Here is a 16412-nt window from a genome sequence, read left to right as displayed (position 1 = left end):
CGCCATCGGCTTCAATCGCCTCCACTCTGCGGAGCCACGCTCAGTATTACCCAAAATAAATTCACAGCACACAACGTTTTTTTTTTTTTTTCAATCAGTCATAGAATAATTACAGAGGAACAAATTAAACCAGAGCGGTTCAGGCCAAACAGAGCTGTTCTGTTCAACAACAACAACATCCTGTACCAGTTCAGAGTCTCACAGAAACAAGATAAATCAATGTGATCAGGCGGCGGAGGTGCACCGCCCTAATCAGGTTCCAGATGAGGCTGCAGGACCAAAATTAGATCCAAGCTATCTTGGTCATGAAGCTGAGTCACCACCACGCTACACACACACAAACACACAACAAGAGACATGCATGTCACACACACACCCACACACATACAGTGACTCAAAGTGGAGTAGCATCGTCCCTCAGATGCCATTTTGTGCCAAAAGTGCCACCTACAACTGTGTCCTCCGGTAGAAAATGTTCACGTTTAAGACTGATCAGTACTCCAAAAGTTTCATTACCTCCCCTTCTGTGTGTGGAGAGAAGTACATCAAGATAAACTATGAGGTACTTGTACTTTACTTGAGTATTTCTATTTTATGCTTTTTTTATACTTGTACTCCATTACATTTAAGAGGTACATTTTATTACACTGAATTCATCTGACAACTAGTTACTTTTCACAAAGATTTTACAGAAATAAAACATAAAATAAGTCATATAATAGAATATATAGTTTAAGATTAAATGAGTGGTTTCCAGCCTTTTTGGCTTGTTAAAAAGCAGTGCCTAGTTGGGGACCCTTGCCACATTTCTGATCTCCATATGAGTCATTTCCATCAAAGAGAGATGTCTCCTCTAAACTTTTGAAGGGGGTAAAATGATCAATTATTGCATAAAAAAGCCGCCAATATCAATATCAATACCAGTACCCTTAAAGTGATACCAAAACCAACTGAGTACTTTATCTGATACCTTGTTTTTTGACTTCATCTGATACCAATTATGTGTATGGAAGGATAAAATGTCACCACCACTCTTCCCAATTTTTCTTGAAATACAGCTTCTGCATTTTATGGTATTATTTTTTATCAGACAGCAAAGACGTGTCGCACCGATATAGGAGGGGGCGTTCTTGCGCAACGTTCCCTAAAAATTCTCTAAAGCACACATGGTTTTAAGAGGATGTTCCATTTTGGTATTTTCTGATCACATTGCAACGTTACTAAGAGGACATTTGGAACGTTAAAAAAAACCTTTATGGTCCCCTGCTGGAGGTGTCGCTATGAACATTATGGGAATTCTGGGAAAATGCAGTTTCTCGCTGGATGTAGCCATACTTTCAAACGTTTGGGTTGCACCGCACTTCGCCATAGGCTGTATGGGGCCGTAGCTACTGCAGTAGTGGACCAATCACACGTCATATTTAATCAAAAAACGCTTGCAGTGATTGGCTGTGAGCAAAACTATACAAACATCCTTTTTTTTCTAGATCTGGGTACAAAAATGATCAAATGCAGATATTGTTTGACTGGAGAAGTTTCGATACTACTTGCCACCAAGTTATTTTAGTTGCTTATAACTAGCTGTCTTGTTCTTTCTTGCCTTTATTTGGTGCATTTCTGCTTTTTTGGCATATAAAACTGCTCCATAGTGCTGCTAGAGGAGAGTATTTTTACATTGTTGTATTGTTGCTTTGACTTGAAAAGATTGGAGTGTCTCTCCATCTCCTGTCGAACTCACCGTCTTTCTCCAGAGGATGGCTCTGTACTGTGGAACCCGCTGGTTGTTCTGGTCTGAGAGGACGACTGACAGGTAGAACGGATTCTTCTCTGCGTCTGTGCCCACGTAGTTCTGGTGGACTGAGGGAGAAACAGATAATACACAGATACGATGAGTGAACAGATGTTTTAGGTTCGCCTATTAAAGCAAAATTGTTATTCGACTCTCCCTTTCATCCTCGCGGTGTCTTGGCTTGTCTTTCTTTCTCTGCCTTTTTTGTCCTCTGTCCAATCCTTTCTTTCATTATTTTCTGCCTCCCTTTCATTCATCCCCACGGCCCCGTCTCCAGTCCTCTCTGTGTGTGTGACATGGGCACAGACAAAGATCTCCTGGCGACACCACAGCAGAGTCACACATTCATGCCTCAGCCTCTTCGGTTGACAGGGTAACATCTTCAGAAACAAAGCTGAACAGACCTCCAAACCCAATTAGACGCAGAATCCCTGTCCCTCTCTTTGTCCTCCTCTGTTTTCTTTTTCCTGAAATGTTTTCTTTATTCCACAGTTCCATGTGGTTTTACCTCCCTTTATTCACCATTACTCATGTTTTTATGCTCGAGGTAAGCACTGCAAGGTCGTGTTGTAATTATATACTTTTTAGTTTTGACAGTTTTTCTCGGGGGATGATCTTCCTACCTGATGCAAGGCAACAGGGAAACAAACAAGACAAGCAGTTTTAGCATTCTTCACCTAATCAGGACAAAATCAAATATTCAACTGAATCTGTGCAGATAAGTGACTGTAAATCTACATGTTTGGATATAACTTCTGGAGTCCCACAGGAGTCAGTATTAGGCCCAAAATAGTTTATAAGAAGAGTATTACAATTTGTTTTATTCATGGACATCAATATTTTCTGTTCTGGGGAAAATCTGCTGCAGCTTTTGGAGGTAGTCGTGACAGAAAAGATGCAGTTTGACACAAACAATTTGTCGTTAAATCTGAACAAAACCAAACTTGTGCTGTTTGGAAATTGTCAAATAAATACACAAATTATGGAGGACAATATTATTATACAAAGATTAAATGGGTGTGACATTAGGCCCCAAAAATCTCCTGGAAACCTCGTATATTACCAAATATAATTCACTAAACTGTCGAGAACCAACCAAGGGGGGTTCTACTGAGAACCCTTTTATATTCCAAGGGTTTTATCTAAAACAAACTCATGGGTTCCCACCGAGAACCCTTTTACATTCCAAGAGCTTTATCTAGAACCCACCCAGGAGGTTCTACCAAAAACACGATTATACTCCAAAAGTTTTATCTAGAACCCACCCAGGAGTTCCTGCTGAGACCACTTTTATATTCCAGAAGCTTTATTTAGAACCCACCTAAGGGGTTCTACTGAGAACCTTTTTATATCCCAAGGGTTCTATCTAGAACCCACCCAGGGGGTTCTACGGAAAACACTATTATCTTCCAAGAGCGTTATCTAGAATCCACCCGGGGGCTTCTCGAGAACCTTTTTATATAATGGTATGAAGCACACTTGATGAAAGAGTTCTTCCAGGATTTCATGAATCTGTGCGGAACTCCTGTCCAAAAAGGGTTCTTTGTCTTTCTTGATTGGACCCTTAATCTTACAAGAACCCATGATGAGCCCTCTCTTCAAAAAAGAAAAGAGTTGTTCAGGTGCAAATGGTTCTGAGTGGAACCATCCCTTCAGGAAGAACCCTTTTGGAACTCTTATTTCTAAAACTGTAAGTTACTGTAAGAAGTAGTGGAACTGTAAGAAAATAGTGGAACATTAGTGTGCATGTAAACGTTGTATTGGATGTTTCGTCAGACAGGAAGTGCTCATATTAGACTAATTGGCCTACAGTTCATCGTGTGTTGTGTTGTACGATGCAGTCGGCTCTGTTCAGGCTGTGAGACACAGATGGCTCAGCTGCAGTCCAAACAGGTCGCGCCAACTTTCTGGAGACACGGCTCCGTTTAAACTTCCCATGCCGTAGCGTGATTAGACCCTGCCTTAGAGGAGAGGAAAACGCATTTCTTTTCTTCCACTCACTAACTTCCCTTCACAATTATCTCTGTCCATCTCCCTCAGCCCTGTCCTTTATCTCAACCTTTCAGCTGAAGACATTCTTCCTGATTCGAGTCACGGTAAAGAAACGCCGGACAACCCTTTGTTGCACAACTTGCTGCGCCGCCTACACAGAACAGGCAGGGTGTTAATGAGGATGGTGTGATGATGAGGGTCAGAAAGGTGAAGGAACAGGTGACCAATTCTAATGTATGTCTTAACAATCTCCTCCGAATGGCTCCCGCTGCAGAGCGCCGGGCTCGTTTCAGGAGCCAACAGTCAGATCTTAATTGTGTTATCGGCTGGAGGCAAGCCTGTGCTCCGTCTGCTGGTGGTGAGGCCGTACAGTATGTCCTCTACGGGCATCCTCCCCGGGCGGTGTACAGGATCAGAGTGTAGTTGAGACTCTCAGTGGGGATATAGCTGGATGCTAACAAGTTTTGGCCTTGAATGAAGAGCGGTGCAGCATGAGGACGAGGCTGACTTCATAAGATAAGAAGCGTCCTGTGGACCAGGGAGGGAACCCAGAGGATGTTTTATTTCTGCAGCATCTGAGAGAGAAGCAGCTGATAGGCTCTCCCTCAACCTCACCCCCAGTTCACACTTACACTCTTAGAAATAAAGGTTCCAAAAGGGTTCTTCTTGAAGGGCTGAGGTTCTACCTGCAACCATTTGCTTATGATGAACTCTTTTTTGAAGAGAGGAAGGGAGGCTCTTGTTTGAGTTCTTCAAGGATTGTTGAGATCTTTCATCAAGGGGTTTTTTATTAAGGGTTTTTTGTGCCATAATATAACCCTCTGAGTGGGTTCTGGATAAAACCCTTGGTTATAAAAAGGTTCTCGGAGGTACTGCCTGTGTGGGTTCTAGATAAAAACTTTGATATCTAAAAAAGGTTTTCAGGAGACCCTTTCATCACACTCTTTTGATCTTAGAAACGGGTTCCAACAGGGTTCTTCTTAAAGGGCTGATGTTCTACCCAGAGCCATTTGCTTATGAAGAACTCTTTTTTGAAGAAAGAGTTTGTCAAGGGTTCTTTGGAAGACTAATGGATCCCATCAAGAACCCTTTTAATCCAGAGAACCTTTTCTAGAGGAAAGAATTCTCCAACGATTGTTGAAATCTGCCCTCTGGTTGGGTTCTAGATAAAACCCTTGAAATAGAAAAAGGTTTCTCTGTAGAACCTCCTCAGTGGGTTCTACATAAAACCCTTGAAATATTAAAAGGTTCTCAGTAGAACCTCCTTAACGGTTTCTACATAAAACCCTTGGAATATTAAAAGGTTCTCGGTAGAACCCCCTGAGTGGGTTCTAGATAAAACCCTTGAAATATAAAACGGTTCTTGGCATAGCCCACTGGGTGGGTTCTTGTTAGCACCCTTGGAAGGTGGAAAGGTACTAGATAGAACCCTCAGGCAACCATTTTCTGCCAACATGGAACAGGTCTTGTTCCAGTTCAAGCACCTAATTTTGAACTGAAAATAAATTGGCTTGGAACCCAAAAAGTCGGTTCCCAGCAAGAACCTCAAAAAAGTTTTTCTTTTCTTTGAAACGGGTGCGTGATGCTCTACAGGTTGTTGTGTTTTATGTGGCGCCCTCTGTTGATGACATTTCTGATAGTAAGGGTTCCACTCAAAACTGGTCAAAACATAGGCTGGTTCCCTACATAGCACCAAGGGCCTTGGGGGAGTTCTGGGTGGAACCATTACATCATAGAAGTGTTTTCTGTAAAACCTCTCATAGGAGGTTATGAATGAAACCTTTCACAGATGGTTCATATAGCCCTTTATTTTGGGTTCTTGGTAGAACACTCTGAAAGGGTGCCAAGTGGAACCGTTAGAAATGGTTCTACCAGGAACCAAAGAGGGGACAAGACAAAAAACCTTTTATGGGTCTAGTTAGCATCTTTATTTCTAAGAGTGCACTGTGTGTGTGTGTGTGTTTAAACAGCAGAACAGCACTGACCTTTTCCCAGGAAGTATTTAAAGAACCATCTGGTGTGGTACTCTGGATTCTCCAGATGGACATCGGTTCTCCTCCAGGTTCCCGGAGTGTAGTCCGAAGTCTGTTTGCCACACACACAAACACACACAAGCACGCGCACCACATTGTCATCATGATGGTCACAGCTTGAGTCACAGCAGTCCTCTCTGTAGAAAACTGTTAGAGTGTGCAGCAGTACAGATTACAATACAGAGCAGGACAATCACATACAGCCACACAGAACACAGTCAGTCTTCATAACGTTGTTTTTGTATCATGACGTGAAGAACTATGGATGGTTTTACCTGAAAATAACTGGCTAAACATTTGTGAAAACATACTCTCCCAATTTAACAAAAACAAGGAAGCTAAGTTTGTGTTTATCCATAAATTCTTATAGAAGATGCATACAGTTTCTAAGATAATTCACCAAACTGTTCTAAAAAAAAAAGAACATTTATGCAAGAGTTTTGGCAAAGTGATCTGTTGAAAAGTTTCTGGAATTCACTAAATCAGTCTTGGAAATAGAATTTGATCCAACTCCTGTTGCTATTTGTCAAATGATATGCCCAATTTTCATTTACATCTAAAAGAAAATGCAGAATATTAATAACTATAAGCATATTTTTTCTAGGAAATGCATACATTTATTTATTTTTTAACTTATGGACATATTAAGCTACTGTCACTTACAAATCTGTCACTGTCACAATCTGTATATGAAGAGCAGTTTCAGAAAATATAAAAATAAGAGTTTTTTGTTCTTTTGTATGTGTGTTTTGTCAGTGATCTCTATTATGCTTGTATGTTTACCTATTGGAGCTGGTTATCGTGCATCATCCAGGATATTTTTTTTGCAACATCTTTTTATTTTCAATTGAAAAACTGGAGGGTTAAAGTTCTGGAAGAGGCCCTTTTTTGTCTCATATAACATCACACCCTGAATCACAGCAACATGTGAGACAAAAGTAAGGGAGTGAATCATGAGTCTGAGGCCACGGCTGATATACACTGTAGCTGCTGACAGAAAAAGAAACAAATGCTGGGAAATAGGGATGTTAATGATTAATTAGTAATCAATTAATCACTGATAAGAGTTGAACTTTTTAAAAATGTAGTAACGGACAACGTATGGTTGGTTTAGCATTTCTACAGTGCTCACAGGTTTCCTCAGGGTTTGTTTTGGTCTGCCTTTAGAAACAGTAGTAACTGCACCACATTTAACATAATTCTTATTAATCGTTAACATTTTCAACTATCAATTAAAGAAAATGCACAAAATGTACGAACTTACTGGCGAACAATTAAAAATGCAACACGTGGTTTGACATATTGAGACTGTTGACCTTGATGTTAGTTAACAGATGACGAAAAGTTTAAGGGAGTAGAGTTGTCAAAATTAAATATCGCAATATTATTGATCAAATACTTTGATATAGATGTTTATCCATGTTATGACAAGATTGTAGGAATGACAGTTGGTGCTTTCAAGATATTAACGCATTAGATTTTTTAGAAATACTCATCAGTAATGTGAATATAATAATTATGTGAGTAAAGGCAAACAATAAAAAAAGCCAGAAAAGTCTGATAAGTTCAGAAAATTAGATTGATTTACTGTAATAGAGCCTTTAAAACCAGGAAAAGACAACAATTATGCCTTATTATAACAATATCCAAAGTCTAAGACAATATCTAATCTCATATCACAATATCAATAATATTGATAAATTTCCCAGCCCTGTTGTCATGTTTCTCTAAACTAACAACATAACTTTAAGGATGTGAGACAGGAAGCTGTCAGAATGTGATGAATGACTTCTCTGCATTATTCAGGAGTTGTCTTGGACCAATATGAGCACTTAGGCGTTTATCAATATAAAACACAGGCCTTCCAGTCAAAGATAGCACACGTGACTGATACCTCACTATGCTAATGCAGTTTTTCCATGTTTGGAAAACACGTCTCCGTGATATGCATTTATTTCTGCGTTACACGCAGTATCAAAAATCATGATTTTTGAGATACTTCTGGGGATTTTTTGCCTTTAATGATGGCACAGCTGAAGATACAACAGGCAAAACTACTCTGTATTTAACAAGGGAAACTAAAGACAGGAGAAAAGTCAGAATAAAAACAATAAAAATGTACATCAAGAGCAGATCAATGGCTTTTGCCTTTCATAACCCATTAATCATCTTGTGACCTCTCAGAAATACCTTTTAATCCTGACCCCCTGGTTGGGAACCACTTAAATAAGCAGCTACTGTAAATCTTGGCGGCTGGAGATACAATTATTCGCTTTCTTGACAACAAATACATACTTTAAAAAATCGATAATCTCATGTTAGTATGTTAAATATGATTCAGCAGATATTAACTGGCAGGTGTACAGATGTGTTGAGTAACAACATAAAAAAAAGAAGAAGCCATGACTGCAAAAATGACCATTATTTGTGATATATTGTCCATTGAGAGGTTATTGAGAGTACCATAGGGACAAGCGGATGAATGTGGCTGCACAAAAGTGTATTATATTGTATGTATGTACCTCATCCGACGAGCCATTCTCCACCCTGAAGCGTCCTGCCCTCTGAATGGCCCCATCTGCGTCACTGGAAATTAGCTGAGAGGGAGACAGAGAGACACACAGAGGGGGAGACATGTTTAAAATTAGACCCCTGACTGACAAACCATGACTTGTGGCAGACAGTAACAAGCAGGTCATAAATACATTAGAGTTCATCACGGTCAAAAGAGGAACCATGGCAGACACATCACCGCCATGTGATAACAGCAGCGTCCAGCTACAGTGCAAACACATCTGTCCTCAGAAGTCTTTCCCTGGGTCCATTACCAACGTCTCCAAACTTCACATCAGTAATTACTTGAGTCTCTGCAATGATTCCTCCAACTCTCTTCACTGTAAAAACCTGTTTTTATGCTTCTTTTTTTTTTTTTATTCTAGCATCCCCCACCCTCTACTTATCGGCCCAATTATCTGTCTCTTGCTGACTCACCTCTCTCTACTACATTGGAGAGACATTACGAGAGAGAAATGGGACAGTTAATGATAGTGGAAGACTGAACAAGAGAGGGCAAGTGAGGAGAACAGAATGTATCCTGTGTAAACACATAAAACTTGAAGAAATGGTTTGACATTTTGGGAAATACTGCACACTTAGTGGCAAAGAGTTAAGTGATAGCTAGCCCCATTTTGAACCTTAGTGCTATATATGTTACTCTGAAGTTCTACCATAAAGCAGTGCCTATGTAAAACCCTTGGACAAAAGTCAAAAACATTTATTTTATCCATGCTAGCTGCAGCAGTTGGTCAATTGGTTGGTCCACTTTGTTCCTGACTAAACAAATCTCAAAAATGACGTGGAATTTGGTTCCATAAACCTTCATCATTTAAAATTTAAATTTGTCCAATTCAAGCCTCAGCTGTACTTTGTATGTAGTGCTATTTAGCAAATGTTATCATGCTAACACACTAAAACGGTTTGACACTTCAGGAACGCTTTGGCTTTCTTGCAGAGAGTCTGATTTCTCATTTTCAACCTCACTTTTAACCCTACTTGTGACTCTGTGATGCTACAATAAAGTGTTCTCTGGGTAAACCCTCAGGAAAAAGTAAAAAATAATAATTTCAGTCATGCTAGCGGTAGCAACTGGTCAGTCAGTTCGTCCACTTTGAGCCAGACTAAAATATTTCATCAACTTTTGGAAATTTGGTTCCTTAAACTTTCATCTAACACCATCATCAGATCAAAATTTCAATTCGTCCAATTCAAGCTTCAGCTGAACTTTGTGTTTAGTGCTAATTAGCAAATGTTTGCATGCTAACATGCTAAATATGATGCTAAAAACATTTTACCAGCAAAGCATTAGCATGTTGTCATTGTAAGCATGGTCCTATGCTAACATTAGTGTTGGTGTGCTTTTGATTACAGGCTCAAGGAGATGCTAGCATGGCTGTATAATTTTAGTGGGGTCATTCCTATGTTCCAAAGGTCCTATGTTCCTTAGGTCTTTTTGCAAAGACAAATGTTTTCAAAGGGCACAATCACTGAGCAATACAGAGGGGTACAGAGAAGTCCATGTAATCCTCATCTTGTTTTTTGAACAGATTACACAAACAAGATATAACATCTTGATTTTTTTTGGTTTTTGGACAGAGCCTGGCTCTCTGTTTCCTCTTGTTTCTGGTCTTTATGCCAAACTAACACTTTCCTGGCTGCAGCTTCATATTTAACAGACATATCTGAGAGTGATATCAATCTTTTCATAATTCAGCTCTCGGCAAGAAAGCAAATAAGCGTACTTCCCAATATGTTGAACTATTTCCTTCACCTGACTTTTAAGAAAATGTCAGTGTACAACGCAAATTCAATTACTTAAGTTTTGAAATAAAAGAAGTTTGTTATGTTTGGCATGAACATGGATTTTGTTTTTTAATATGTGTGTGCAAATGTGTGTGTAGGCTGCAGTCTTTTCTCAGGTCAAGATTTACACAGTGTTAGACCTTCAAAATACAACCTTTTAATCTGAACTTTGTATTTTGTTGTAGAAAACAGATATATTGCATATAAAAACAGAACATACTTTTATACAAGCCGTTTTTTTTTTTAAATAAATTTCACAAGCTAAATACAAATGTGTGTACAGTAATTACGTTTCATATCTCAACACTAGTAATGAGTCAAGTGTTTAGTCAGTCAGTGCTGCTGCTGTCAACTGACTGAGCAATTTGCCTTCATCTTCTCACCCTTGTGAACATCTACAAACCCCCTTCAATCTATTCCTCTTCACATCTCCTTTTCCCTTTTATCCCCCAACGCCGCTGCACCCAATGATGTTTTGTTGCCAGGCAACGGGCCGTAGAGTCTCTCCTCCCTTGTTACTCTTTCTCCTCCTGCCTCTCTTCTCCGCATCTTTGCCCTCTGCTCTTTGACCGCCTCGTCTGTCGTGCGCTGTTCTGCTCCCCTCGCCGATAGAGGTCTCTGCTCTGCCAAGACGTTAAATCTAAAAAGAGTTCTGGCATGGCTGCGTTTCCCTGCACACACTGTGATATGTCCAGATGGCCTGAAATGGTCTGGAGGAGCCAAACAAGGAGAGGATGAAAAGGAGGGGAAGGATGACAAGGACTGAACAGCTAAATGCACCTCTTAGTGTAACTGACCTCCAGGAAATACACACAGATACGAAGGGTCTGTTCCTACCGTACTATCTCGTATGCCAGAAACAGATTTAGTAAATCCCAAAACAGAGCAGACTATGTCAAACGCAGTTTGCCAAAAATACCATGATGTCCTATTGCATCCAGTACAGTTTTTAGTACAAAAGCCAGCAAGCTTTTCTGGCTATTCTGACCCACAATTCTCTGTGCAGCTGAAGATGCGTCACATTGACTGAGTCTCTGAGAGAGACAAATGATAAATCATTGACAGATGACAGAAGCTGGAATGACTGATGACAATTTGACAGATGTACTGTATGAGTAACAGGGTCAAAGTTTAAAGCACAATGTTACGACGAAGTATGTCAGTGCAACAAAATAGTTGCTCAACATTTTTCTGTCAGTTGCCTGGTCTAAATGAAACTTTTCATTCATTGTCTCACTGTCATTTAACAAATATTTAAAGGAGAATTATGCATCACTTGCACATGCAAAAATGACTACAGCAGACTAAATAGCAAGTTGGAGCCATAGACTATATATTAAAAGGGTTGAAATCCTATTTAATATAGTAGATGGTTGAAGCGCGTTGTTCCCCCTGCCCCCTTCTCCCCAGATTCAAGGAAGCTCGGGCAGGCTGCAGGGACACTGCAGGAGTGCAAGACAAGCACAACATCGCAAATTGACAACAACAAGCAAAACTGTCAATCGTCTGTCAATGTCAAGTTAAGCCTGTTGTCCTGAAAACAAAAGCCCACTGTACGGACTGCTTGTCTCACTGCCTGCCAGTCACTATTAACATATTGCCAAGTTTAACTGTTATAAACATCTAGTCCTTCTAAAAGATTGTTAATGATTTATTACAGCTCATAAACGGACACTAACTAATTAGGTGAACATTCTGCATTATTCTGAGCTCTAATTAACATGAAATGAGCAAACTAAACCAGTTATTTCAGCCTGCAAGTAGGCGAGAAGTAGGAAACATGACCAGGAAAACTTGGAAATGAAATATAATTTTCTATAACAGAACTGTTTTTCTTCTTTCTTGTACTGTTAATCATCCCATGACCCCTCAGATTTAGCTCGTGACCCCTCAGAGGGGCTCTGACTCTGATCAGTGGTGATCAGAGAGTAATTTTTACCGTCACCCTCATGTTCTGTTCCCAGTAATGGGATGGAGACGCTAAATTCAGCACGGACTGTGAAACAGAACTGTGTTCATTATCAACTGTTGAGGTAACTCTGTCAGTCGGTAGAGAAATGAGCAGCTGAGATATTCAGGAATCAAAGGGACACCTGCAGACAGACGATCAGAAAAAAATGGATTCTCTGTGATCATGTAAACACGGACATGAATAACCAGGTTTCTCATCTTCCATGTAAACGCCAAATCCTCAATATGATCAAAACCAGAGTGAGACTCACAACCAGGACACTAATATGCATGTAAATGTACTGGATGTTTCAGATAAAGTGAAGTATTTCTGCTCTACACTCTTAGAATACAAGGTACTAACTAGAACCATAAAGGGTTCTTTGGCTTATTCTTATAGGAGAACCAATTTTTATAAAGGATCCACTTGAAAACCTTTCAGAGGGTTCTACCGCAAACTAAAAATAAAGTGTTATGCCAAATACCATCTATTAAGAGTTTTATCGAGAACCCATCAATGACGTTCTATTAAAAACCATGTTATATTCCAATGGTTTTATCTAGAACACACTCTAGAGGGGAGTTCCTCTGAGAATGTTTTTTATAGTCCAAGGATTTTATCCAGAACACAATCAGCATTCAGTGGAGATCCTTTTTATTTCCCAACGGTTTTATCTAGAATGCACCAGGAGGTTCTAATGAGAACCTTTTTATATTCCAAGGATTTTATCTAGAACAAACTCAGTTTATACAGAGAACCTCCTACTATTCCAGGGTTTTATCTACAACACTCTTGGGGGGTTCTACCGAGAACCATTTTATATTCCAAGAATTTTATCTAGAACCCACCCAGGGGCTTCTACAGAGAATCTTTTTATATTCCAAGGATTTATCTGGAACAAACTCGGGGGTTTATACAGAGAACCATCTTGTATTTCAAGGGTTTTATCTAGAACACTCTCAGCAGGTTCTAGAGAGAAAGCTTTTGTGTTAAGGTACAAAGAACCCTTGACAAAATAGTTCTTCAACAATGTCTACAATCTCTTCTGTCCAAAAAGGGTTCTTTGGATGAAAAATGTTCTAAATGAAACCCCTAGTTTTACAGAGAGCCTTTGAAAACCCTTTTCTTCATAAAAGGGTTCTTCAGAAGCGAATAGTTCTGGGTAGAACCCTTCTGGAGCCCTTCTTTCTAAGAGTGTAAAGGTCTGCACACAGTGATTACCAGACATCTAAAACCAAATTATGAATGGATGACACAACCTGCACCAAACTCTGCGGTGTTTATCAGTTTGCAGAGTGGGTGGTGTGACCTGCACTTTAGCAGCTCATTAGATCATGTCAGACAGTACAATGATGAGGGAGAGTGCTGAGAGAGCACTTATCATCAGCGAAGAGAGACGGAGAGGGTTAAAGTCCATTCAGAACATTCCTGTGGGCCAGTGAGAGCTTTACATTCTGAATCAAATCATTAATAACTGTCACACTGACTTTATTGTTCATGCTAAATTAAATCTGATATGCACTTCTATCGCCGGGGGATTAGAAAGCTCCTTAATGAAATTCTGCAACTTTAGCTTCACTAGGAACTTGGGTCTAAAAGAGGCAGCAAATCCTCACAAGCAAAACATGACAAAATGTAGGGTAGCTCGTGTCTACGTAGTGTGGACGCAGGAGGAAACAGACCTCAGTGTTATGCATACAGTGTAGCAGTAACGGTTAGGAGTAAGAACTAACCATTTGTGGGCCTTTGTTGTAACTATGTTGCAGCTAGCTGAGCTAACGCTAGCTGCTTGGAGAGCTGGGAGGCTCTCCGCCATGTTAGTGTGAGTGCAGGAATGTCAGTATATCACTGTATGCCTGCTGTTTCTCATCATCAAGGGGAAAAATGCAGTCTGGTGGAGCTTCTACAGCCTTCAGGAGTTTTCTTAGAAAAACACTAAGAAAAAGGTTAGCACTAACTATTGTCCAAATTCAAGCAAATATAAAGCATATTACTTTAACACAGGTCCTGTGGTTGAACAACACTGTGGTAAAAAAAAAAAAAAAAAAAAAAAAAAAAAATTGATATCTTAAAAATATTCCCATTAATATGACATTGATTTCACCCAACCCTAATGTACACACAACCAAAGCACATGCTGCATTTTCTCCCCGTGGCGTACTGTATATAATGAGATAATACAACCCAGGGGTTGAGAGCCGAGCATGTTTACTGCAGGTGTGAAGCTCTGATAAACGACAGAGAGGTTGCTGTGCAGTAATTGGCTGTGTCTCAGAGAGGCTGCGGAAAATACTGCCTTCTTTCCTTTCATATGCATATTAATAGGCCTGAAAACAAATATATTTTCTCTATATTTCCTGGTGTGGTGGTATGTGCCTGGATGTATTTGCATGTGTTTGTGTGTGAGAGCTCTGCTACACTGTTCTGTGTGTGTGTGTGTGTGTGTGTGTGTGTGTGTGTGTGTGTGTGTGTGTGTGTGTGTGTGTGTGTGTGTGTGTGTGTGTGCAGAAAATGAAAAGTAAATGTCGGAGCTATAGGCCTCTATCTCCCTCCATTTCTCTCGCCTCCTGCAACATTAACTGTCCAATCGCAGGATAATGGAGGGGAAACCAATGCAGTGTTCACACAGAGCAATCCACCGCCTCCCCAGTGTGTGTGTGTGTGTGTGTGTGTGTGTGTGTGTGTGTGTGTGTGTGTGTGTGTGTGTGTGTGTGTGAGATACAAGCATGCGTGGCATTCTGTATTAAATGTGCGTTTAGGTAAGTGTTTGTGCTGCTGTGTGTGAATAGGCTCTCTGCTGTTTTGGGGTGAAAAAATGAAAAATAGCGGAAGAAAGGCGTGATTAAGAGCTCTGGGGAGTCTGTGTGTGTGTGTGTGTGTCTACACTCTTAGAAATAAGGGTTCCAAAAGAGTTCTTATTTCCTTGTCCTCATCCTAATCCCTGTCATTGATTAATCTGTTGATTATTTTCTCAGTTAATTGATTGATTGTTTGGTCCATAAAATGTCTCGGAATATAAAAATATTTTTAGAAGAACCACTTGGGCAGGTTCTAGATAAAAATTCTTGGAGCATAAAAACATTCTTGGTAGAACCCTCTGAATGTCTTCTAGATAAAACCCTTAGAATTCTCAATAGGTTCTTGGTGGAACACCTTTGGTGGGTCCTAGATGAAACCCTTGGAATATAAAAAGGTTCACGGCAGAACCTCCTTAGTGTGTTCTAGATAAAACCCTTAGAAGTGAAATTATTCTTGGTAGAACCTGCAACTTAAATTATTCTTGGTAGAACCCCTTTGGTGGATTCTAGATAAAACCCTTGGAATATCACCAGGCTCTCAGTAGAACCCACTAACTGTGTCCTAAAATCCTTGGAATAGAAAAAGGATCTAGGTAGAACCCCCAGGAAGAGATCTTGTAACCACCCTTAGAAGGTGGAAAACTCGCTCTGGGGGTTCTATCCCCAGTTCTGGGTGGAACCATTACACCATAGAATGGTTCTCTGTAGAAGCTCTCATAGGCGGTTCTGGGTGAAACCGTCCACGGATGGCTCAAGGTATAACTCTTCATGTTGGGTTCGAGGTAGAACTTTTCCTAGTGAATCCCTATAAAAGTTTCCACCAGGAACTGAAAGGGTTTCTCCTGTAAGGACAAGCTGGAGAACCCTTTATGGTTCTAGTTAGCATTTGTGTTTCTAAGAGCGTAGGAGCACACATGCATGCATCAGGCAGTCCCTGCTTTTAAATCATGCAACAGAAGAGGCAAAGAAGGAAAAAGCTGCACTCCGACGATTCCCTGTGGGCCAGCCGGCGGAGGCAGAGAAGAGGAAACGGGGGAGAAAGAAAAGAGGGAGCCCGCCGTTATGCTTCTACGCTTTAACAAACAACCCATAAAACACCTCAGCACTGCCGGGGAGCAACAGTGGAGGGATGGGGCAGAGGAAAAGAAGAGAGGGGGCATCAAACATACAGAGGGAGAGGGGGACAGAATGAAGGATGAGGCCACTGGGGAAGAGAGGCAAAGAGGGATGTGTAATGACAACAAAAAGCCGAATGATAAAAGAATAATAGCCGTCTCCACGATGCGTAACCCCATGGGAAAGGGCCAGGGCTTTTGAGCTTTATAGACGGAGCAAGCACGCACGCATGCATGCACACACACACTCTCACACACACTTAAACAGCTCCCATTTTATTGCATGACTTGAACATTTCACAAACACAATCGAGCTCACGGCGTACTCAGAGAGCCTCTGATTTCCCCAAGGCCCACGGGACAAAGGCGCGCTGC

At 40.5% G+C, this 16412-nt stretch overlaps 1 protein-coding gene across 1 annotated transcript in view; it reads right to left on the bottom strand.

Annotated features, from left to right (window-relative positions):
* The window catches only part of garnl3 (GTPase activating Rap/RanGAP domain like 3), a 95973-nt gene that overhangs the window by 34570 nt on the left and 44991 nt on the right, over positions 1 to 16412 (bottom strand). The window contains exons 3-5 of the mRNA XM_084745309.1: positions 8337 to 8411; positions 5767 to 5866; positions 1739 to 1857 (exon numbers count right to left, since the gene is read on the bottom strand). Of these exons, the coding sequence (XP_084601435.1) occupies positions 1739 to 1857; positions 5767 to 5866; positions 8337 to 8411 (294 nt within the window). The remainder of the gene's footprint in view (positions 1 to 1738; positions 1858 to 5766; positions 5867 to 8336; positions 8412 to 16412) is intronic.

The sequence above is a fragment of the Lutjanus erythropterus genome, chromosome 20 (genome assembly GCF_056507025.1).
Source record: "Lutjanus erythropterus isolate fLutEry1 chromosome 20, fLutEry1.hap2, whole genome shotgun sequence".
NCBI classification, from domain to species: domain Eukaryota; kingdom Metazoa; phylum Chordata; class Actinopteri; order Lutjaniformes; family Lutjanidae; genus Lutjanus; species Lutjanus erythropterus.
Note: the sequence above shows the minus strand (reverse complement) of the source record. Positions and strands in the feature narration are given on the sequence as shown.